This window comes from Coffea arabica, unplaced genomic scaffold, assembly GCF_036785885.1.
Source record: "Coffea arabica cultivar ET-39 unplaced genomic scaffold, Coffea Arabica ET-39 HiFi ptg000114l, whole genome shotgun sequence".
In the NCBI taxonomy this organism is placed as follows: Eukaryota; Viridiplantae; Streptophyta; class Magnoliopsida; order Gentianales; family Rubiaceae; genus Coffea; species Coffea arabica.
In genome coordinates, this window is record NW_027266253.1 from 3,276 (window position 1) to 25,861 (window position 22,586).

Sequence of the window (22,586 nt, forward strand, 5' to 3'; positions counted from 1 at the left end):
GTCTCCAAATGATTAGCTAAGTGTGGTTAAATTTTGGTGTGATTTGGTGGAAGATTGATGAATAAATGAAAAAGAAAATGAAAGAGCTTGGAGTTGTTTTTCTCTTCCTTGTGGCCGGCTGGAATGGAGCATGAGAGAGAGAGGTTTGAACAAAAATGAAGCTTCCAAGAGAAGCTAAAATGTGTGGCCCAAAATTACGCAAAAGTCAACTCTCTCCTCGTGCGTACACGCGTGCGTTTTGTGCTCGATTCCTCTCAAGTTTGTTTCACTAGTGCACTAAACCCCTAATGCACTTGTATTCATACTATTATTATTCACTCTTAATGGTCTAAAAATAATGGTTTTAAGTTCCTCAATTATATTGCGCGTGTGAAAACGCGTATTTCCGATTTGTGCGCGATAACGTGAAATCTCCAAGAAATTCTTATAACGATACTTCACTAACTAATACTTAAATACTTAAGTATAAAATACCTATTTTAGGACTAATGTACAAGTCTCCAATTTTCCAAACTCACTGCACACCCAAATTGGTTATTGTTTCCAAACGCGCAATCACTATTCTCACTTAACGAGATTCCAAAAATTAATTTTGAAACAAGTCACTTTAAAAATATAATTAAGTTATAGACTCATGTAATTAGGTCCAAAGAGGTTAGAAAATAATATTCGGAGTAAACAGCCAAATAAATAATTAAATAAGCTAGAAATAGGAAATTAAATAAGTAAATTTTGCAAGTCCTCACAGACTTGATGAATTAATATTTCACTCCATTTTTTGTGGATGTAGATTGATGACACATGCAAATTTATGATGCAAGTGCACTACTACCTTTAGAGATATCAAATATTTGGAGCAATAAACTTTAGCCGCTAGTTTAGATTATGTAGTTAATAAGTTATTTGAAATTATTCACTTAGTTGTTGATTTCAATGTCATCTATATTTCAATTTGGAATTGATATTTGATACTTTTCCTCTCATTATGCACGAATACAAATGTGCAAAGTTAATGGTTTCTTTTTTATTGAATTTAGTGATTCATTCCTTGTGTTGGTGTTTGGGTTATTTTATTTTAATGCTTTTTACTAATAACATATGTTACCCATCAAATCTTGGCTACCAATGTTTAGTAATGCAATAACCAAATTATATTCTAAAAGAAACCTAATAAATTGTCAAAAAAAAATTACTTTGGTTGCTAATTTTGGTAGCAAAATAATCGTTACTTGGCATCCAAATTCGCCTAACTTTTAAGTTTATTGCCATTCATACAACTCATAGCGACTAAGGTCATTTTTCCTTGCTATAAATTATTATTTTACCACCCAAACTTAAATTTTAATTGCTGCTAAATTGGTTGCTAGTAATAAAATATTCAGCAAGAAGGATCATTTTTGTTGCTATAACATGGTTTTTTACCAACGAAACTTACATTTTGGTTGCCATTACCAATACATGAACTTGGTTACAGCAACCAAATTATACTATGGCAGCTTAGACTTTCAACCTTCTGCAACTAAAAAGTAGTCGCAATATCTTTTTGCAAAAAGGGTATGCCGACCATTTTGCAGCCAAATTCTTTTTGGTTGCTAATTGTTTTAGCAACCAGATTTCCATCTTTTGCAGCCATATATCTGGTTGCTATTTCCCTTTTTCCTTGTAGTGACTTATTTAAAAGAAGAATAAATTGAGTTTAGAAATATGTAATCGAGCAAATCACACACTCAAAACTCCTCTTTTCTCCACTCCTTTCCCCGCGTAAAGAGCTTGAAGCAAAATTCTCAATTTTTTTAAAATTAGGTTTAAACATTGCTCCCCCAAATATAATTTGAAATTTTGCAAAGTATGGCATCAATTCATGTTTGTGACTGTAGTAGAAGGACAAAGACGTTACTTTGTGAATAGATCAAAATCTTGGAAGAAAAGATTTCTCTTGTCCTCGATGAATGGCAGGTACAGATTGCAAAATAGGTATTTAGCGATTCTTTTTAATTGGATTTTTGCTAAAATTTGCTGCTATTTATTATGCACACATGATCTTGAAATGTGTCAAAGACCTCACTCTCTTATTCCTAGCCAATTAAGAAGTACGAATACAAAAGATGCGACTAACGAAAGGCTAGAATCAAGCCAAAGCAACTTGATATTGATAATTGTGTTGTAGTCGTTATTAGTTCTTAAATTTGGTATTTAGTGTTAGCAATGTTTTTTTAAAATGGACCCTACCATTGCATTATCATCGCAGCTAAGTATTAGCAGGTTGATTTACATTTTCTTTATTTTTTTAATAATTTAATTGCCCGGCAAGTGCGGCACATGACTTTTTCTCGCAAATTATCAAGGTACTAAACTTATCAATTATAACTTTGGGAGCAGATCCATTTTTGTCCAGAATTTGAGGACTAAAATTATTCATGTATCAAAATTTGGGTATGAAAACTACATTTTTCTAGAATACTTTTTGAGGGAAAAGTCAAGAAAGAACTTTTTTTTTTTAATTGTTTTTGGGGTGAATGAAATTGTATTTTGGTTAATGGAAAATCGTTCAAAACGTTTCTCACATTTTATAAAATAATATTTTTCATCCCTTACTTGTAAAAAAATGTAATTTTACATTCCTTACAAATTTACATCAGTTAAATTTGATCCCTATCTAGATTTCTGACAAATTTTTGGTCGAAATCCATCATATGCCTTATACATAATCATTTTTAAGGGACAAAATTATCAAATCATATTTCACATAATTTGATTAATAGTTCATCCCATTTTACAAAATGAATTTTTTTGTCCCTCACATTTTACAAAATGAAAATTTTCATTTCTCTCATTGATCATGTGTACGAATAGTTTTTTCTTGTTTTTGAAAACTCATGTGTTGTCTATTTTATTTCACCAGAACAGTACGAATAAGTTAATTGATTTCACCAGAATAAACTAATTTTAATTGTAGGTGAAATCAAATAGAAATACATTACAAGCTATTCATACTATTCAGGTGAAATAAAATAGATAGATATATATATATATATATATATACGGGTTTAAAAAAATATTTATATACATGATCAATGAATGATGAAAAAATTCATTTTGTGAGATGTGAGGGAGTATGAATCAGATTATGTGAAATTTGATTTGATAGTTTAATCCCTAAAAAATGATTACGTGCAAGGCACGCGATGAATTCCAATAAAAAACTAATCAAAAATCTAAATAAAGACTAAATTTGATCATTATAAATTTATAAAAAATATAAAATTATATTTTAAAAATAAGGTTCGAAAAGAAGTTATTTTACAAAATATAAAATTTTTTTTAATGATTTCCCTTTGGTTAATGTGCACTTTCTCAGCACCGCCCAAGTTTCCAGCTGGTCCCCTTTTTGCGCCTAACCCAAAAATTTTCTCCCTCTCTTTCCCAGGCTTAAACCGTAGATAGAGGGTAAGAAATTAATGCTACTCGCGCCATACTTTTGTTTCTGATGCTACTATGTTGGGTGTCTCTCGCACTATTTTCACCCACCACTTGCGAGACTGTAACTGCTATCTCAACCACCACTACCATCATCAACAATACAAGAATTGCAGTAAGAAGAAGCCTCGTCACCAATTTTGTTTTACAGCCAAGCAACTCCATCACCCTTTAATTGTAAGACCATCTACTGCTACTTTAGCTGCCATGTCCTTTTCTACAGAAAGGTTCAGATTTCTGTTGAACAACGATGATTGTAGAAGGGATAATGGTTTGAGAGACCCTTATGTTAATTGTATTCAGCCCACTAAAGTCCGCCTCTTCCAGGTTGTTTAAGGTAACATGAATTCTTTCTCTTTTTTTTTTTTTTTCTTTTGCCTAATCTTTTGCAACGATTTGATAATGTTTTTGCATGTGCTAATTTTTTATTACTGGGGATATTGTTGTTGAAACTTCGGTATGATTTGCCTGCTGCAATAGGAGAATTTTAGTTTTTGTGTCGAATAGGGAATTTATGTATGGGTTTGATAGGCTTTTAATTGACAAATTTAATAGCTAGAAGTGAATTGATGTGAACCTTTTACTATTGAGATTAAGGGATTGTAGAACATCAACTTTTTGGCCCGGCAGAACTGTGGAAGAATTCCTAATTTACCTTGATTACTTGTGAAAACATGCAATTGGAAATAAATCTGTGACTTATGCTTTGTTGGCTGCAATATGGAAGTTCTAATTCCCGAATTAAACATAAGAGTTGATGTTTAGGTTCTTTAGGCTGCTTATCAAGCGAGTTTAATGTCTAGAATAGAGTCTAGGATTATGGAGAAAAATGAAACTGCTTCAAATGATTTGTCTGCGCAAATGCGTATTCTAGAATTGAGACATAATAGCTTGATTTCAAACCAAAATTTTTTTAATGTCAGCACCATTCTCTCCTGCTTGCAAAGAGTGTTTTGTTGTTGTTTGAATTTTTATGCTACGTTAAGAATGACAATGTGTATGGTTATAGAGAGGTGGTATAGGCAGTCGGCATATTAATGATTTATATTTCTTGTGGTGGTTACTTAGAGTTATAGGAGATGAAAAGATTACCTATCTTCTGATAGTGTGGCAAATTTATGTTTAGCATTGCTCAGTTATGGTTTTTTCTGTCATTCTAATGTAATTTGCATATTTTTTAATTCTCTTCTGGTAGCCAAAATGAAGATTGTCAAGAGTCTCCACCTGAAAAATTGTCACCGATAGCAGGTTTTCTCTTTGTTCTCTTCAATCTTTTAGCTTTTTTTTTTTTTTAATCTTCTAATATTCCTCATTTTTCTGTTAACAAGCATGTGATTAGAAACAATATATTCAGGTGACGTTACTGCAATTTGTTATGGTCATGAAGTTACTGAACAGGTTTTCCCTTCTTATGTTGATTATATTCTTATTTTGACCATACAAGTAGTAGGAAGAAAAATGACCTTTTGTTAACATGTTCGCATGTCTTACATTTTTTTTTCAGTTAATTTGTAGCAATTTGATATTTATCTCTTTTTGAAGATAAATGTAATCTTTTTATATTCTGTTCTTGGGTTGGGGCTGGGAGTGGGGGGAGGGTGGATGCAGTTTACATGTTCACTGGCAAATTAAATACGGAAAATTACAGGATCCATGTATGTTTAGTTGATTTCAATGGTTTGCTGCAACAGTTTCAACTAACAACTTGACCCTTGATACTAAGAAATATCTATCCGGAACTTGTCTACACAGTTATCTCAGAGAACGTGACATTCATTTCGGCTTAGTCATATATACTTGAGAAGTGCAGTTCTTGTACTTTCTCATTTGATCAGTGGAGATAAAACTTGAATATGGTTCTGACTCTTTTTGAGCTGCACCTTTTTGGTTTCTTTTACTTGGGCAAGATCTAGTCCTAGATAGGCAGATCCAATTCTCACAGCTAGTTCAGTTAATTTTATAAGTAAATGCCTGAACCAAGATAGGATGTTGTAATGGAACATCTAGAATTATGGAAGGCAAATTATTTTGGAGGGGTGCAGTGATTCCCAATCATGGTTTATGATGCTTTGCAAAAGGAATAAAGAAAAAAAATACTAGTTTTTTTCATGTGGTATGTGGGGAGCTGAAATGATCTTGATAGATGCAATATTAATAGTAAAAAAAAAAGTGGTACTTCATAATCTAAAAGCTGAATATATCCACAAATTTTTACATGCCCTTTCACATTCTGGTTGTTTCTTATTGGCTAATTATGACCTTGGCCTGTAAGTGAGCGGCTAACCTGCCCCTTTGCATGCGGCGGAATTATTCTGAGTGGTCAAGCTTGTGGTAGGTTTGTAACTGGGCTGCTTTTGTTGCATCTAATGCTCCATCAAATAAGCTGCCAGAGATATGAGTTATGTATTTTCGAAATTCCAAACCTCTAACTAAAATGACAAATGCTTATTTCCACCTAGATTAAATTCGTCTGAAGAGTTGCATTAAACAGAATGTTCTGTCAAGAATGTTCCCATCTATTAGCCTACTCTTGTCTACTTAACTTGTATACTTTTCATCGTCCTTATGAGTCTGTGATCCTGGATGGAACTACATTAGGTGAACATGTCATGCAATTCATCATTCATTCATCTCTTTGCATACACAGGGAAACACATTTATGCCTTGAGAAACAAGATTGGTTCTTTTTTGCATTGTAACGTTTAATCTTGTTTAAATAGGTGGGATAGTTGCTTTAGGAAAATTTGATGCTCTTCACATTGGTCACCGAGAACTTGCAATCCAAGCATCAAAAGTTGGGATACCTTTTCTTCTTTCATTCGTTGGAATGGCAGAAGTTCTTGGGTGGGAACCTAGGTATGTACTGCATAACTCTACATGTTGGTGTTCCTTGTACGTATTTGCAATTGTTTCTCTACAGATCGCCTAACAATAGTTGCATGTATTATCTCACAGTTTTCTTCAGCACATAGTGTTAAACAGATAGGTTAATAATCTGAAACTTTGGATTTCCATGTGCACTAGTTTTAAGTGGTGAGAAGTATACTCATACTAATCTAAAGGAAAGATATAGTGAATGTGTAAAATATAATGAGTGTGTGATGGCCATAAAGTCAGAGATCCAAAAAGGATGGTACTGTCTGGTTCTCTATCCTGGAATTATTTGGTGACTTCTGAATTTTCAGTTTGCTGTAATGCATTCTTCTGGCTAGTAAATACTTAGCACAAAATCATAGGATGAAATAGTCTTTGTTCTGATGGCTTGGAGGACTTTCAAGTTTTGCTTACTGTTGAAGTTGTAAAAAATGGGGTTTAACATTTTTCTTCGTAATCTTGACTTCTCCAGCATTAATTTCATTCTTCGCTTGCAAGTTTGGTGGTTTTCCGAAAATATTCTGGAATATTAATCGTTTTGGTCAGCAATATTCAGCAATATTCTTCACTTCCAATTATGGTGAATGCATAGGATACAATGAGTGTGTGAGAGCCAGTGAGAGATAGTGGAGAACTGAATGCAGCTAGACCTATTTATTTGCTTTTTTGGTAGCATCCAAAAAGACAGTAATGTCTGGTTCTCTCATGATTCTGGAATTATTTAGTGACTTCTGAATTGACTGGTTTCAGTTTACTGTAATGCATTCTTTGGGCTAGTAAATACTTGGACAAAATCATAGGATGGAATAGTCTTTGTTCTAACGGCTTTGAAGGCTTTCAAGTTTTGCTTACAATTGAAGTTGTAAAGGATGGTTGTTCTTGATCTTGACTTCTCTGGCCTTAATTTCATTCTTCACTTGCAATTTTGGTGCTTTTCTGAAAATATTCAGCAATATTAATCATTTTGGTCAGCAATATTCTTCACTTCCATTTCTCACAGCTATTTTTACATGTTTTTAAGTAATATTTCAAGTGGGAAATAAATCAGGTACACCTCCCCAAGTTCTGTAGTTCCCCTGAATGAGATCATATGGTCTTCTCCCAAAATTTGAGTTCTGAAATTCGGCTTTTAGTGTGATAGAGAGCGTGGTCATTGGAATGAAAGTATGGCAAGTTTTTGAGAATTTCTTGCCATGTTAAGATGGATAATGGAGGTCTGGTTTAGTGCATTCATTTCTGTATTAACATTCTATTTAAAAAGAAACTTTGATCATTTGTGCATGATAGACTATAGAAAAAAGGATGACAAAATTCATTCAAAAAGTGGTTCCTTCTGTTTCTCTGATAAACATATCCTTCAGTTTGTTTTTGCCATCATTTCTTGTTCATATTCCAAAATCTTGTCATTCTCAATCCTCTCCTGCATTTGTTAATCAAAGTTGCGGACTTTCCATTCAGGCATGCCAGTGAATCTTGAACATGTCCATAGCTGGTTCCATAGCATGAGAGGCAGTGGTTAGTGCATTACAATAAAATTTCTTCAAATTGAAAGAGAGAGTCTGATGTCTTATATATGCAGTTTCTGTTTTCCATCTTCTTGCATGGCAATTCCATATTTATATCTTTCTCAACATTCTTAGATATGCATATTTCAAGCAATCAATACTAGCTGCACGAACAAGCACAGTTAAGGGTGCACTGAATGAATCTCTGAATTTTCTGAAAAGCTAATTAAAGAAACCGTAGATGCTGTAAAAATTGGGCAATCACCTAGTAAATAAGAAAAGTCACAGTTATACAATAAATCACAACATTTAAATAGAATTGTGTTGTTCATATAAGGTTGAGCTAGTCCACGGATGTCAATGGGTATTATTTTTTGACAGTTCTTTCAATCTAATCCAGTTTCTACATCATATCCTGCAAAAGATCCTACTTGATTTGGAAATTCTAATGAATGCGAAACAAGAATTTAAAATAGACACAGTAAGTGAAAAGAAGAAATGTGCTTATTGAAAAACTATAGTGCGTGAAATCCTGAACAGTTTGTTAGTATTTAGACATACAGAGCATGGATGACTCATCCTATTTAATGGGTTTAGGAGGGCATCAATTGTATAGCACCTGTCATGATAGATAAGTATTTCAAGTGGAAATTGGGCCCTCATAACATATCCAACAGGACTCTTAAACAATGACATTATCATCATCTGATATACCTCCCTCACGTAGTTTGTGCACTGGAGGGGACGTCAACACATGCCAAAGGTAGTCTTAACCTACTATTTGGCTGTTAAAGCAGCACACACAGATCTTGAGCTACCAGTGTACCACACAAGGGGACAGGTTACGCAATAGCGTAGTACCTTGTCTCCTTATTAGGTGGAATGATATTTTTTGATTTTTTGAAATTATTTTACTTTTTAGTTCAAGTTCACTGTGCTGTCCTTTTTGGGTAAGTGCTACGTAACTCAGCCACCGTAAATTGCTGAACACTCTTGTTGATGTGGCCTGGAATTAATTCCATGCACTGGTCCAAACTTGTATTTGGAAGGAAGCTACCTGCTAGTTGTGCCTTGGCTTCCATTTTTTGGAGCAATGTAGACTCTTGGATAACTCTTTAAAAATTGTAATCCCTTTTAGAAATACACTGAGCAGGCACCACTATCTGCAGGGTCCCCCACCACCCACCCCGCCCCCCCCTCCCCCTCCCCCCCCCCCCAAAAAAAAAGGTTTTAGAGTGCATGTCCCCTCTTTTGGTTGACCTCCATGGCTGGTTTGCTACTCTCCCTTTGTCTGTCTCTCACTAGGCATAGTTTTCTTTCTTTTCTGAGGACAACGTAGTACCCAACTTCTCTCATTTTGTATCTCCCAATATGTACCCTTCATACCTGCACTCAACACCTTAACAATTGTCATACGGATGCAGAGAAATATTAGATAAATTATAGATAAATGCCAAAAATAAATATGCAATCACCAATAGCAACTGTACAGCATCTTTTGACCCCTTTATGTTGAAATCAATGCTCTTGTAAGATATGATAGATTCAAATAAGGCAATAATTGCATTACATGATTTACTGATTTAGATGATAATGGATTTAATATTGGTGCCATCCTATAGTACCCTATAGCATCCCATAGTTGATAGAATGATAGTTTTTATTTTCCCCTTATCATTTGGATTTTTTCTAAGTGACCTAGGTGCCTGTGCATATTATCTTTCAAGTTCTTTATTCAGAAGACATCCTATAAAATTTAGACATAATCAAAGAGTAAAGGGCTGTTGCATTCTGGAGTGAGTCAACCACAATCACAGAGAATACTTTGGACACTTGCTTATTCCAAGACTTCCTGTTAGTGCCATGTCTAAATCGCCCCACACTTTTAGGGCACAGCCACTTCTCACGGAATACGCTGCTATACTTAAGAGATTCTCCAAAGTTGCGGGCTATTCTGTAGTGGATGGGATGACTTGTTGTAAAGCTTGCTTGCTTGAACATAAACAGAATATGTAGACTAAAAGCTTTTTAAGGCCTTTCATTCCTTTGATAGATCTTTGAATAGGAGAGCCATGGCCAACATGGGAGTTTTCTTCTATAGAAGTCTCTTGGCTTCCATGCTGCACCAATCCTTGTAAAAGGAAAAGGATCAGAACTGATAAGTATTGAAAAAAAAATGACTGGAAAAAAGCCAGAATTTTCTTCTGGACCGTTATCTGTTATAAGATGAAAGTTCAATAGCAGAGCCAACATACCTGTGTGACATTCGCACAATTGCAGATAAAAGGAATTTTTTCGATAATCATGCTCCTTCAGCTCTATTAGCATGCTAAAATAGATCATTACACAGTGAATGGAATAGGGCTTAGTTGTTTACAGAACTCTTAGTACAGGGTTAAGAATTTATGTCAGAAAGCAATTTTGATGTCATGCTACCAATTCCAGATTTCTTGTTGCTAGATTGGGAAGGTTATGCAAAATTTTGGAGTTTTATTCTTTCTTATGTCTCCATTTGGATTTATTTTTGTAATATGTGATACAAACATTCATTCATTTCTTCAGATTACTTGTCATAAATTACCTTATAGGGAAGATTTATGAGTTCAATCTTGAGTTGAAATTATAGAGACAGAGTGTTGAAAAGAGGAGATTGATGCGAGCTTATTCATTTAAATGGTATAAACAGGGCTCCAATTGTTGCCAAATGTGACCGGAAAAGGGTTCTATCCTCGTGGGCACCAAACTGTGGCAATTTGACACCCAGGGAATTTCACATTGAATTCTCGAAAGTCAGGTATCTCACTCCACGGCAATTTGTTGAGAAGCTCTCTTTGGAGCTTGGAGTACGTGGTGTTGTGGCAGGTACTTAAGCTTATTTCCCTATTGTCTTTTGTTTCCTTTTAGAATGTCTCTGAGTAATGGCAGTAAACAAGGATATTGTTTTGTGATAGGCGAAAACTATCGGTTTGGATATAAGGCTGCTGGTGATGCGTCAGATCTCGTTAGATTGTGTGAGGAGTATGGTCTGGGAGCATACATTATTAGTTCGGTCATGGACAAAAAACAAGACTCCAAAGAGATCAATGCTAGTGATTCAATGGAGCGAGGCCAAGTCTCATCAACTCGTGTCCGTCATGCTCTTGCCAAGGGGGACATGAACTATGCATCGGAGCTTTTGGGCCGTCATCATCGTCTCATGTTGATGATGGAAGAGAACGACGGGTTTGCTACTGATAATAGGGTGTCAGCTCCAAAATCTTGTTTATTAAATCTTCCACCTGTAGAAGGTTCTTATGAGAACTGTCATCTTTCGATTGGTGACGAGAATGTTGTACCGTGCAGAGTAATGATTGATACAACTCATATTCATTTGGAATTGGATGTGTTAGCCACTTGTATTCCCTTAACTTCTCAAGACTTCCGATTACTAGGCATCGACTTTGCTGGGTCAGGAACATTTTAATACAAATGGTTCACAGTTTTTTCAGGAGCATGGGAGTTTTTTTTTTTTTTTTTTTTAATGTCATTTGCTTCTTTTTATAGCTTTGTGCTTCTTATTATGCTTCTTATTATTGTCTGTCAGGAGACATGCTGGTAACCTTCCCCGCCCATCTCTTCCCAGTTCTCACACTTTTGGATGCCCGTTGTTCTGAATCTCAATCTCTCATGAAAGAAAGTATTTGCATCTTCAGCCATTCGAGCGGGCGGAACCACTGGGCCGTGCTTCATTGTTCAATAGTTCCCGGCCCAGAATAGATAGCATCCGGCCTATCAAGGCCATCTATAATTTGAGCATCCTGAAGGCCCCCCCCCCCTCCCCCCCAAAAAAAAATATCTGATATGGATCGCTTAAATGTAATGACGTAACAAATTTTGATGCATTAAAAGGTACGTCGTACGCTTGTTCTCAACTGGGCTAGACAACAAACTAACAACCCTTTTATTGCAGATTTGTGTTTGCTTGCATAAATAACACTTGGGCAAAGCTTAAGTTGTTAAAGTCAAAAGAGAGGATATAAGGCTAACTTTAAAGTTAAGCGTACTTGGAGGAGAAGATATAAAACTAGCTCATTGACTAGTATCTGATGCTAGGAGATCTTTACAGTTATATTAATGACTTAATAGAGATAGGGAGTAGTATTTTCCGTGCTTATTGGTGAATGGTAGAAACTTTGATATATTTGTTTTCATTTTTTGAGAAAACTCGAGTTGATTCACATATTTGTTTTTGAAATACAAGACCCGATTAAAAAAATGCTGGTTTTGAGATCCAAAAGAAGTTCTGCTCCAAAATGCTAAGAAACCAAAGCTAGATTCTACATCATCTAGCAGCAACTCTTCTTTGTGGGAGCTTCTCTCTCTAGAACAGAGAGCTTTCTCTCCTCAAGGTAGGAGTTTTTAAAATTTCAAAAACGGCACCAACCTCCATACTGCGCCAAAGTTCCCGCTTCACCAATTCTCACACCTTCATCGATCCAATTGAGAGGCACCACCGTAAAGAGGAATCACAGATTAATTCAGCACTTGACGTTAATTTATCCCTGAATACGAAGATAGTGTCGGAAGCCTGGCAAGGAAACTTTTAAGTGGCATTAAAGGAGAATCATTTACAGGGCAACTCCAAAACTCACTTGGCTGGACAGCAAGCTTGGGCATTTATGGCTTGATAGCTTTAATAATATATCTACCTTGTTTCTTTAGGATTGTTATGATAGTACTCTATTAGGTTTTTTCTCTGGTACTGGGTTTCTCATCACACTTTTTAGTTACCGTTTCTTTTCCCTTTCCTTCTAACTTTATCTCTAGTTAAACTGAAAATCTAAGGCTTTGACTGTGTAGTCCACAGGTTGGACCTCATTTTTAGACATTACTGGAAGTTGGTGTGGGGACACCTAAAAGTACTCAACAATGGCGGACGATCTCACTTTTGCCTTCAAAAGATTTGACCTGAACCCAGAGGAAGAGAAAGGAGTCGATCTGAGCTTTGAGGATATCCAACAAAGCGTAGAGGAATGCCAATTAAGTCTGATGGGAAAAGTTATTGGGGAAAAGGTTACAAATTTCACTGGGATTAAGAACTTCACAGCTCATGTGTGGGGCTATCCAAGAAATTTGAAGGTCACTGAACTCAAAGCCAATCTTTTTCAGTTCCATTTTGAATCTGAACAAGAAATGGAAAAAGCTCTTTATGGCGGTCCATGGGTCATAGACAACCAACTACTGGTTATCAAGAAATGGGAGGCTGGGATAGAGAGGAAGATGGAGGTATTTAATAGTGCATACCTGTGGGTCCAAATCTGGAATTTGCCGATCCACTGGATGAGTAAGGCTGTGGGTTTTAAGATCGGAGACATCTTCAAATCTGTAAGGGAAGTCATTATCCCCTCCAGTGGGGGAAAGGCAGGAAGACACATGAAGATTTTGGCTGAAATGGACATAGCAAAACCATTGGCAAGAGGAACAAGGGTCAAGTTGAATGGAGTACAGCAATGGGTTGAATTTAAGTATGAAAAGTGTCCGGATTTTTGCTACAGGTATGGAATTATTGGTCATGGTGATAAGAAATGTAACAATGAAGGACTAAATCAGTACAACTTAAGAGAAGACCAATTTGGAGCGTGGATGAAAGCTGGAAATATCATGGCTTCACCTCTGAGGACCAGGACAATGGAGATGAGGGAGGAAATACAGGGGAGTGGAACACAACTGATCCGAGGGAATAAGGAGACAAGAGCAAAGGAAACAAACAATGATTTTGAGGAAAATAGCAAGGAAGGGAATCAAGTTGCTGTTATACCAATATTAGGTAGAGGAAAACCTGAGCTTGATAATACCTGTGGAGTACGAAAGGCAGATACAAAGGTACAGGATAAGGAAGGGAAGGAGGAGTATAAAGAGAGCCAGATGGACACCAAAACGGAAAGTGAAAAACAGGAAGGGACAGGGGATAAATTTAAAATAGCTCCAGAACCACAGGGGCAACATGAAGGGAAAGGCTTGGAAAGAAATGAGGAGAAAGTCTGGGAGGTAACAGCACTTCAAGAGAGAAGAGAGGGAAATGTAGGAGATCAGGAAATGATGGAGAACGTAGGAAATAAGGAAAACATGGAGAGACAGGAGCACGGGAGCAAGGGGGGATATGAACCAAAACAAAGAAAGTTCACAAGAAGGACAAGAGTACAATTGGGCAGTATAAATAACATATCTATGGTTAAAACGCATGGGGGAAAAAGGAAAACCAGTGAGTGGAATGAAGATGTTGAAATGCTAGAGTCTGGCCAGGATCAAGAAAAGAACAAGATAATGAGGATAGAACTGCACACCTGTGACCAGACGGGGAAATTGGAGGCTATTCCCTTATTGCCTCCACAGTCTAAATGAAGGTGGCGGTGTGGAACTGCCGAGGCGCAGGAGGCCCCTTGGCAGTTCCCCAGCTGAAGGAGATAATCAATCTCCACTCTCCTAATTTAATTTTTCTCTGTGAAACCAAAAACCAAAAAAAGGTCATGGAAAAGGTTAGGAAAAGAATAAACTATGAGAAGTGCTTTGTTGTTGATGCTTTGGGCAAGGCCGGGGGTCTAACGTTAATGTGGAATAGTGAGTTGGATGTGGTGTATGTCAATAGTGGGGGTTTTTACATTGAATCTAAGATTGAGGAAAAGGACAAACAGTTCAGTTGGTGGTTCATTGGTGTGTATGCAAGCACTGATGACAGAATAAGGAGGGAACAGTGGAGAATTATCAACCAAGAAAAAGGAAGGTGGGGAGAGCAATGGATGATGGCTGGTGATTTAAATGATATACTGTCAAATGAGGAGAAATGGGGTGGGGAGAAGTAGACCTGAGAGCAGTTTCAAAGATTTTAGAGAGTTCATAGAAAGTAATGCACTGATAGACCTTGGGTTTGAAGGAGTGCCATGGACTTGGTCTAATCAATGGGAGGGAAGTGGGCTGGTCCAGCAAAGACTTGATCGATGCCTAGCAAATCAAGGATGGATCCAACATTTCAAGAATGCAAGATGTACACATTTGCATAAGGAAGCATCTGATCACTGTATTGTTCTAATGGATACTGAACCTGTTAAGAAGAATTACAAGAGGAGATTTTACTTTGACCAGAGGTGGACCTTTGAGGAGGAAACTAATACTGTGATTTCGAATGCTTGGAAGGAACAACAACAAGGATCCAGGTTTTTTAAAGTGACAAGAAAGATCAAAGCATGCAGATTGGCATTGATGGAATGGAGTAGGAAGAAAAGGAACAACTCAGGAGAGGTAATACAAAGGTTGAAAAAACAAATCGAGAAAGCCAAGCAGATGGAAGCTGGTCAAAGGAGGGACACTATAGATGAACTGAAATGCAAGTTGGGCAAGGCATATAGGGATGAGGAAATCTACTGGGCTCAAAAGGCAAGAAACAAATGGCTAAAGCATAGAGATAAAAACACTGCCTTTTTTCACGCCTCTGTGGGAATAAGAAGGAGACAGAATAGGATTTCAGCCTTGCAAAAAGAGAATGGAAGCTGGTGTGAAACAAAGGAAGAACTGGTGGATGAGATTGGTAATCATTACAGCAACATCTGTAATACATCACAACCGGTTAACACTGATGATGTTCTCGATGGTGTCCCCCATACAATTTCTCAGCAAATAAAGCGCCAGGTCCTGATGGTATGTCACCTCTTTTTTTTCCAGAAATATTGGCATATCATAAATTTGGATGTAGTAAGTGCTATTAAGAGTTTTTTTCATAGTGGGTATATGCTGAAGGCAGTCAATGAAACCCTGATTACTCTAATCCCAAAAGTGTCTGCTCCTACTAATATTAATCACTACAGGCCAATTAGTCTTTGCAATGTCCTCTTTAATTGTTTCCAAAATCCTGGCAAATAGGCTGAAAAAGATCCTGTCTAAGTGCATTTCTGAATCTTAATCTGCCTTTGTGCCAGGCAGACAGATCCTAGATAATGTTTTCCTAGCTCACGAGGTTATGCATTTCCTAAAACATAAAAGAACAGGTAGAATAGGCTTTATGGCTATCAAGCTTGACATGTCTAAAGCTTATGACAGAGTGGAATGGCAATTTTTGGGACAAATAATGCTAAAAATGGGATTCTGCCCCATTTGGGTTAGATGGATTATGAATTGCCTCTCTACCGTCTCCTATTCTTTTAATCTTAATGGAGAAAAAGTAGGATATGTACAGCCTAAGTGGGGCATAAGACAGGGAGACCCATTATCCCCCTACCTTTTTTTATTTGTGGCGGAGGCACTCTCAAACTTGATAAACAAAACTGCAGCAAGTAAAATGTGGACAGGAATCCAAGTGGGAAGAAAGTGCCCCCCATTACACATCTCTTTTTTGCAGATGATGCCTTGCTCTGCTGCAAAGCCACAAACCAGGAAGCTTGGAAGGTTCAAGAGCTGCTGAACAAATATGCAAGAGCGTCTGGACAGCTAATCAACTTGGACAAGTCTGCTATCTACTACAGTAGGAACACTGATTTGGATACCAGACAGGAAGTATGCAGTATACTTGGAAATCTAAGAGAAGCATTCAGTGGGAAGTATCTTGGTCTTCCTATGGTGATAGGGAGGACAAAGAATCAGGTGTTTGGGGAAGTAAAAGCAAGTGTAACACAGAGAATACAAAGCTGGAAAAGAAATCTACTGAGTCTTGCTGGAAAGGAAGTATTGCTGAAATCAGTGATAATGGCACTCCCAAATTACACAATGTCATGCTTTAGAATTCCAAAAGGAATGTGTAGAGACATTAGTAAACAAATGGCACGGTTTTGGTGAGGGGCAGACGAGAATCAAAGGAAAATACACTGGACCAATTGGAAGGCACTTACTGAGGTTAAAGGAAAGGGAGGTCTAGGCTTTCGAGATCTGGAAATGTTCAACATTGCTTTGCTAGCAAAACAACTCTGGAGAATCATTGTTATGCCTAACAGGCTTGTTAGTAGAGTTATGAGAGCTAAATATATGAAAAGAGAATCTGACTGGATGAAGCATGCCCCTACTTCAGCATCATACCTATGGAAGAGTCTTCTAAGCGCCAGATTCCCTTTGATAAATGGAATAAGAAAACAAGTTGGGGATGGAAGTACCATCAAGGTGTGGCAAGACAGATGGATACCTGGTTCAAGAGATGGTAGAATGGAACATGATAGACCAGCATTGGGAAGCATCCAATATGTCAAAGACCTGATTAAACAAGGACAATGGGATAAGGAGCTAATAAATCAAGTTTTTAGCAGAGAGACGGCCCAAATGATTGTAAGGATACCACTCAGTATGTACCAAAGGAGAGACTGGATCATCTGGCATCACTCAAAGAATGGGGAATATACAGTGAGGTCAGGGTATACTTTAGCAAAGGAAATGGAGGCACAGGCAACTAAAACAATGCAGCTCAAGGAGAAGACAAGTAGCCATAACAGGAAGGAAAGTATGTGGAAGAAGTTGTGGGGAACAAATGTCAAATACAAACTGAAACATTTTATGTGGAAATGTCTACACAACTGTCTTCCAGTCAATGACTTGGTGCACGGCAGAACAGGGATGGGGAACAACATATGCAAAAGCTGTGGGGATGGAATTGAAACTATAGAGCATCTGTTCTTTGATTGTGAATATGCAAAGAGAATCTGGAAACTCAGTCCAATCAACTGGGATGGATTAATAGATCTGCAGGCTTGCTTTTGGAGATGGTGGGAAGGAATCTTAGAAGCAACTCAAAGAGTCAATGGCAAGGAGCATATAGAATTAACAATTAATCTCCTCTGGCAAATATGGAAGGCAAGGAACCACATAGTTTTCAACAACGCAAAAGGGGAGGAAATTTCAGTGGTAAGGAAAGCTCAACAAGAGTGGATGGAATTCAAGGAAGCTGTGGAACTAGAAAGTAGAGCTGGCATTGTTGAAGCAACTCCAAATCAGTATGATAGACGATGGAAGCCTCCAATGGAAGGTGTGTACAAGATAAACACTGATGCTGCAATCTCAACACAGTCGATCAGAACTGGTAAAGGAATAGTGGCTAGAAACTGGAAAGGAGAGGTGCTGAAAGGTTGGGCCATAATGGAGGAGAAGTTGGGGGAACCAGAAATTGAGGAGGCTGCAGCAATTAGAGCTGCAATGCAATTTTGGAAAGGCAGCAGGCTGGGGAAGAATCGAAGTACAATCAGACTGCAAGAATGTGATAGACTGTATCTTAACCGTCTCATGCAACAATAGCAACTGTGCTGTGATACTGGAGGACATACAAAAACTGAGGGAGTTTTTTGAGCAATGCAACTTCTCTTTTATACATAGGGAAGGGAATGAAGTGTGTCATAGGCTAGCAAAGTTTGCCTTGAAGCTAGTTAATGATGTATATTGGGAATCATGTTTCCCTGGCTGGATTAAAGATCTAGCAAGAATAGATTATGAGAGCAATGAGCTCCTTTTGTAAAGTGCTCTTGTATTATCAAGTTTAAATCAATACAAATGTTATCATTTTGACAAAAAAAAAAAAAGATTCTACATCATCTAAAGTTATGAATAACATGCCAGAAGAAGACATGGATCTTGATAAGTTCTCGAAAAACAAAATACATAGAACATCTATCCATGTCAACTGCCCAAAATCTTTTCTAAATGCTTCAACGCCTTTTAAGATGTAAAAGAGAATGAAATTTTTGGTTGCACTAGGACACCCTAGTAAATGTAAAGTCAAAACCTATTTTGTGAAGTTGATATAGGGGCCCAGGAAAAATTTAAACGAAACCACATCTATTCTTGATTGCAATAAATAAATAATTTTCAGAGAATTGTTATTCGTTAATCCTCTCAATTTCATTATTCTATTTCTTACAAAAAAAAAAAAAAAAAAAAAAAGAAGAAGAAGAAAGCAAGGGACTTCAATGGTCCAAAAGCTTTATGGGCACCTTAGAGTACGTCCAAAAAGTTATGGTGACATCTTTACTTCAGTAGGATTCCTCCATTTCACCGCATTTGGGAAATGCCATGGCACATTCACGAAGAATATTCCAGAGACGAACTGATGATATTTCTTCTAGTTTTGTTCGGATGCCTTTTATAAAGATGCATTGTCTCATGTCTGCGTGCCAGCATAGCCACAGCTCCCAAGCTTAGGTTTCAGATGCTTGTCATACAAAGTTGTATATACTGTCACGTTCACTGCCCTTAAATTTAACATGTTATTCAACTTCTCCATTTTTAAAGTCTCTCTTAAACTGCCTAAATGAAAACAATAAGGAATAAAAAAACAATCTTCGATTTGGATGCTTGTCATTCGAAAGAATGTGTGTATATATTCTTCACTATGTGCCCTTTTAAGGTAATGACAAAAAGTTTCTGCAACTTGTGACGAATATGTGCGTGCTTCGTGTCTGTGTAAAATGGCTCACGAAAATAGGATACTTGAATCAGCAACGTCCTATGCAACATATTGGGGAAAACATGTAGCTGATTGATGAGATCATGATGTAAATTTAAGATCAATGGGCGGAGGTATAGTCATTTTAGATGGTGCAAATGAAGCCCTCAATTTTTTAAAAACTATTATGTAACCTATAAAAACTTTACACTTTTTACTATTGTCCCACCCCCTGAATTTTCAGAATATTCCATCCAGACCCACAATTGCCCCCAAAAATGTTGATTTTTTTTAACAGTTTCCCTTACCATTTCTGCTATGAAAGTTTTGAAATCAAACATGATGCTTTTTCTATTTTTTTTTGAAATAAAGTTTCATTTACTTAAAATTAAACTTTGCTCATACGTCCATCTATATGAATTAGAAGTTCACCAAATATTCATTTGACAATTTGATTGTGTACATATTATCTGTACATATGCATAATTTTAGCAATTTTATAGGTTTTATACTATTAGATGATTTGATAACTACTGTACATAATAAATATCAAAATATAGACAATTTTCTAATTCTATTTTTGTAACATTAAACAAATTGGTTCATATCTACTAAGCTTGTAATAAACACTTAATTGCACCGAAAACTCATAAACCACATATTTAAGTTTATATAAAATTGTTGCACCATCTAAACAAACGTTCTAACTTCACCACTGATCATAGTTTTGTTACATTGCACGTGTGTCTGTAGTGGATTTTTTTTTTTTTTTTTCAAGTTCTGTTGAGCTTAGACTATTAGTCCTTCTTTCTTATATGCGCTAAATCCTTTGATGTACTGTTTTTGATTATTTCTTTTTGTTACTTTATTCTGTTCCAGGGATAAATAGTGCTTTACCAAAAAACAAGTTGTATCAACAATACCACTAATTTTCTATGTACAATATTTTGATTGTCTATTATGTATATTATGTTTTAGGTTTTTTATAACTTTAGATCAAAACTTTGCAACACTTTGTTCAATGTTAATTTAACTTCAATTAGAAACATTCTATTAAGTGATTCCAGTCAACGTTAATTTCATATCTTAAATATTGCATATCATTTGCATAATTTGAACTTATTACAAATTTTGTATACAACATCTATCCTTTGTCTAATTCCAAAATATTTTTTAAGTAGTTATTCATTAATAATCTTTATAAATAAATTTTTTGAGTTTCTTAAAAGTTTAATGATAGTACATTCCCTAGTTTGTGCCCTAGAAAAGCTTTTACAACTTATTCATTCCATTCTAGTATTTGGTATGCAAATTTTGTGTAGGAAAGGCCTTTGTTCCAAAGAAGCCTATTCCAACTTTTTTTTTTTTTTTTTTTTTTGGAATCACATTCCTCACAAAATCTAGGAAAAACTTATTCTCACTGTATCGAGGAAACATCTAAGTTGTAGCAAGAAGTATCTAAATTCCAGGGGTCAAGTTTACCTTTTCATACATCTCTATTTTCTATATAAGTGTCATCTAAATTGTAGCAAGAAATATCTAAATTGTAGGGATCAAGTTTACCCTTTTTATACGTCATTTTATTTTTTATATACGTGTTAAATGTTAGGTTACCTGTGAGTTAATAACATTGTTACTTTTTAGTCATAAATAATTCTAATTCTATAAATTAATGACATTTTTCCTCTTTTTACTATCAAATAATATATTTAATTACACATTTTAACATCATTTTATTTATAAAATTGGATTATGTGATGACACTGTCAACTTAGAAGTAATAAGTGCCAATTCATACACACTCTAACAAATAAAGAAGAAAAAAATTGCTACTAAACCATTTGTTAAGTCACAAATGTACCTGAGGGGGAGGGATGGATTGAGTGATTCGAGAGTAGGAAATGTAAGTGAGAGGTATTGGCTTTGAACCCTCCCAGTTTCACTATTAAAAAATAGTTATAAATATACATTTTTTGTTTATAAATAGAAGCATATCAAGGGAACATAGGAATTTATATGTATGCAATTTGAATATTCAGTTTGGGTAAATTAGTATTCAACTATTGCAATTTTATGTTATTAAAAAATTATTATTATTATTATTATGGATTAATCTTCTATACATTGACAGTGTATATACTTTCACTATTAGATGCATGATACATAATTCGAATTTTAATTTGAAACTCAAATTTTGCACATGTGTCGTATATTCTACCGTGATAGTGTATATAAGATTTACTCTATTATTATTAAGCTATATGTTTCTAAATTATTAAGTTATTTTTATCCAACTATTGCTAGTGTCAAACAAAATGAGAGAAGAAATGTTTTATGTCATAGTTAGGGCAATTAAGTCAACATAATAGTTTTCGTCATTCCATTTTATATTCTCAATATGATTCTACTAGATGTTGGAAAAGAAATGCACATTTCATTCTGACTTCAGTTACCTAACACTGGAATGATAACTTGTTTCCTGCCCAATTTGGTAGAAAAAGAATTTTGGGTAGCAAGGCCTTTCCATTCTGGATTATTCTTACATATGAAATGGGTATATTAGTATAAAGTATTTAATAGTATTGTATAATGCCAAATGGTCCTGTACCATTGAAGGAGAATGAAACTAGTTGCAAATAGAAAAATAAGTTTGTGTTGAAAACTTTTGGCTTTCATAGTTTATAGCTATTTTGAAGACTAAGCAGACGTCTATCTTTATTGAAATGTCTCTTGACAATTTCAAAAAGAGTTGCTCATGGCGTATAATTAGCTATTTACCATATGCCCTCAGCACAAGGCAATTTTTGGTGCTACACTGATTACTTTTCAATGATATTGACTAATTTTACTTTTTCAATGATACTGACTTCATTAAAAATTTTAGCTGTTTTCAACTAAGATGAACTTTTGGAAATGCTCCGTAATTAGTGATTTGTTGGATATGAAAATGGACAATGTTTTCCTTCTCACTCGCAAAATTGTAAAGCATTCGATCAATTAAAGAATGATAAAAACCTCAGATGCCGGTTTTTGAGATTTACTCGGGATTTAGGTTTGTAAAGTCGCAAAAGTCTTACAAAAGGTTTTGACAAAAAAGACAATCGTCTGGACCGAGGTTAGTGGGGTCTCTTTAGGTCTTAGTAGCAGCTGCCCCCCTTAGGTGGTTATCCCACATCGGGGTTGGAAGGAGATTTGGGTGGGTTTATAAGTCTCTTGAGGAATCTCAAGAGTTGCCGGCTTTTGAGATTTACTCGGGATTTAGATTTGTAAAGTTATAAAAGTCTTACGAAAGGTTTTGACAAAAAAGAATGATAAAAACGATGTCTAACGTGCTTCAAATGAAC

The 22,586-nt window shown here is 35.8% G+C and overlaps 2 protein-coding genes across 2 annotated transcripts; both read left to right on the forward strand.

The window, feature by feature from the left end:
* Positions 1-3,495: 3,495 nt before the first annotated feature.
* On the forward strand, positions 3,496-11,343 carry LOC140032819 (FAD synthetase 2, chloroplastic-like). The gene is made up of 6 exons (XM_072073599.1): positions 3,496-3,704; positions 3,791-3,814; positions 4,673-4,725; positions 6,198-6,333; positions 10,543-10,718; positions 10,808-11,343. Exons 1-6 carry the CDS (start codon positions 3,496-3,498, stop codon positions 11,317-11,319), a joined length of 1,110 nt encoding a protein of 369 aa, XP_071929700.1. The 3' UTR covers positions 11,320-11,343.
* Positions 11,344-14,233: 2,890 nt separating this feature from the next.
* LOC140032820 (uncharacterized) lies at positions 14,234-16,658 on the forward strand. The gene is made up of 4 exons (XM_072073600.1): positions 14,234-14,681; positions 14,767-15,527; positions 15,927-15,984; positions 16,225-16,658. The coding sequence occupies exons 1-4, from the start codon at positions 14,234-14,236 to the stop codon at positions 16,656-16,658; spliced, it is 1,701 nt and encodes a 566-aa protein (XP_071929701.1).
* Positions 16,659-22,586: the final 5,928 nt, after the last annotated feature.

Bases quoted from the DNA above. Each gene is read 5' to 3' on its own strand.
- LOC140032820 (XM_072073600.1), top strand. From the start codon at position 14,234: ATGAAGGTGGCGGTGTGGAACTGCCGAGGCGCAGGAGGCCCCTTGGCA. The intron at 14,682-14,766 runs GTGGGGAGAAGT...TTGGGTTTGAAG, and splicing joins GTCAAATGAGGAGAAATGGG to GAGTGCCATGGACTTGGTCT. The intron at 15,985-16,224 runs GTTAGATGGATT...TCTTTTTTGCAG, and splicing joins TGGGATTCTGCCCCATTTGG to ATGATGCCTTGCTCTGCTGC.
- LOC140032819 (XM_072073599.1), top strand. From the start codon at position 3,496: ATGTTGGGTGTCTCTCGCACTATTTTCACCCACCACTTGCGAGACTGT. The intron at 3,815-4,672 runs GTAACATGAATT...CTCTTCTGGTAG, and splicing joins CCTCTTCCAGGTTGTTTAAG to CCAAAATGAAGATTGTCAAG. The intron at 4,726-6,197 runs GTTTTCTCTTTG...TTGTTTAAATAG, and splicing joins AAAATTGTCACCGATAGCAG to GTGGGATAGTTGCTTTAGGA.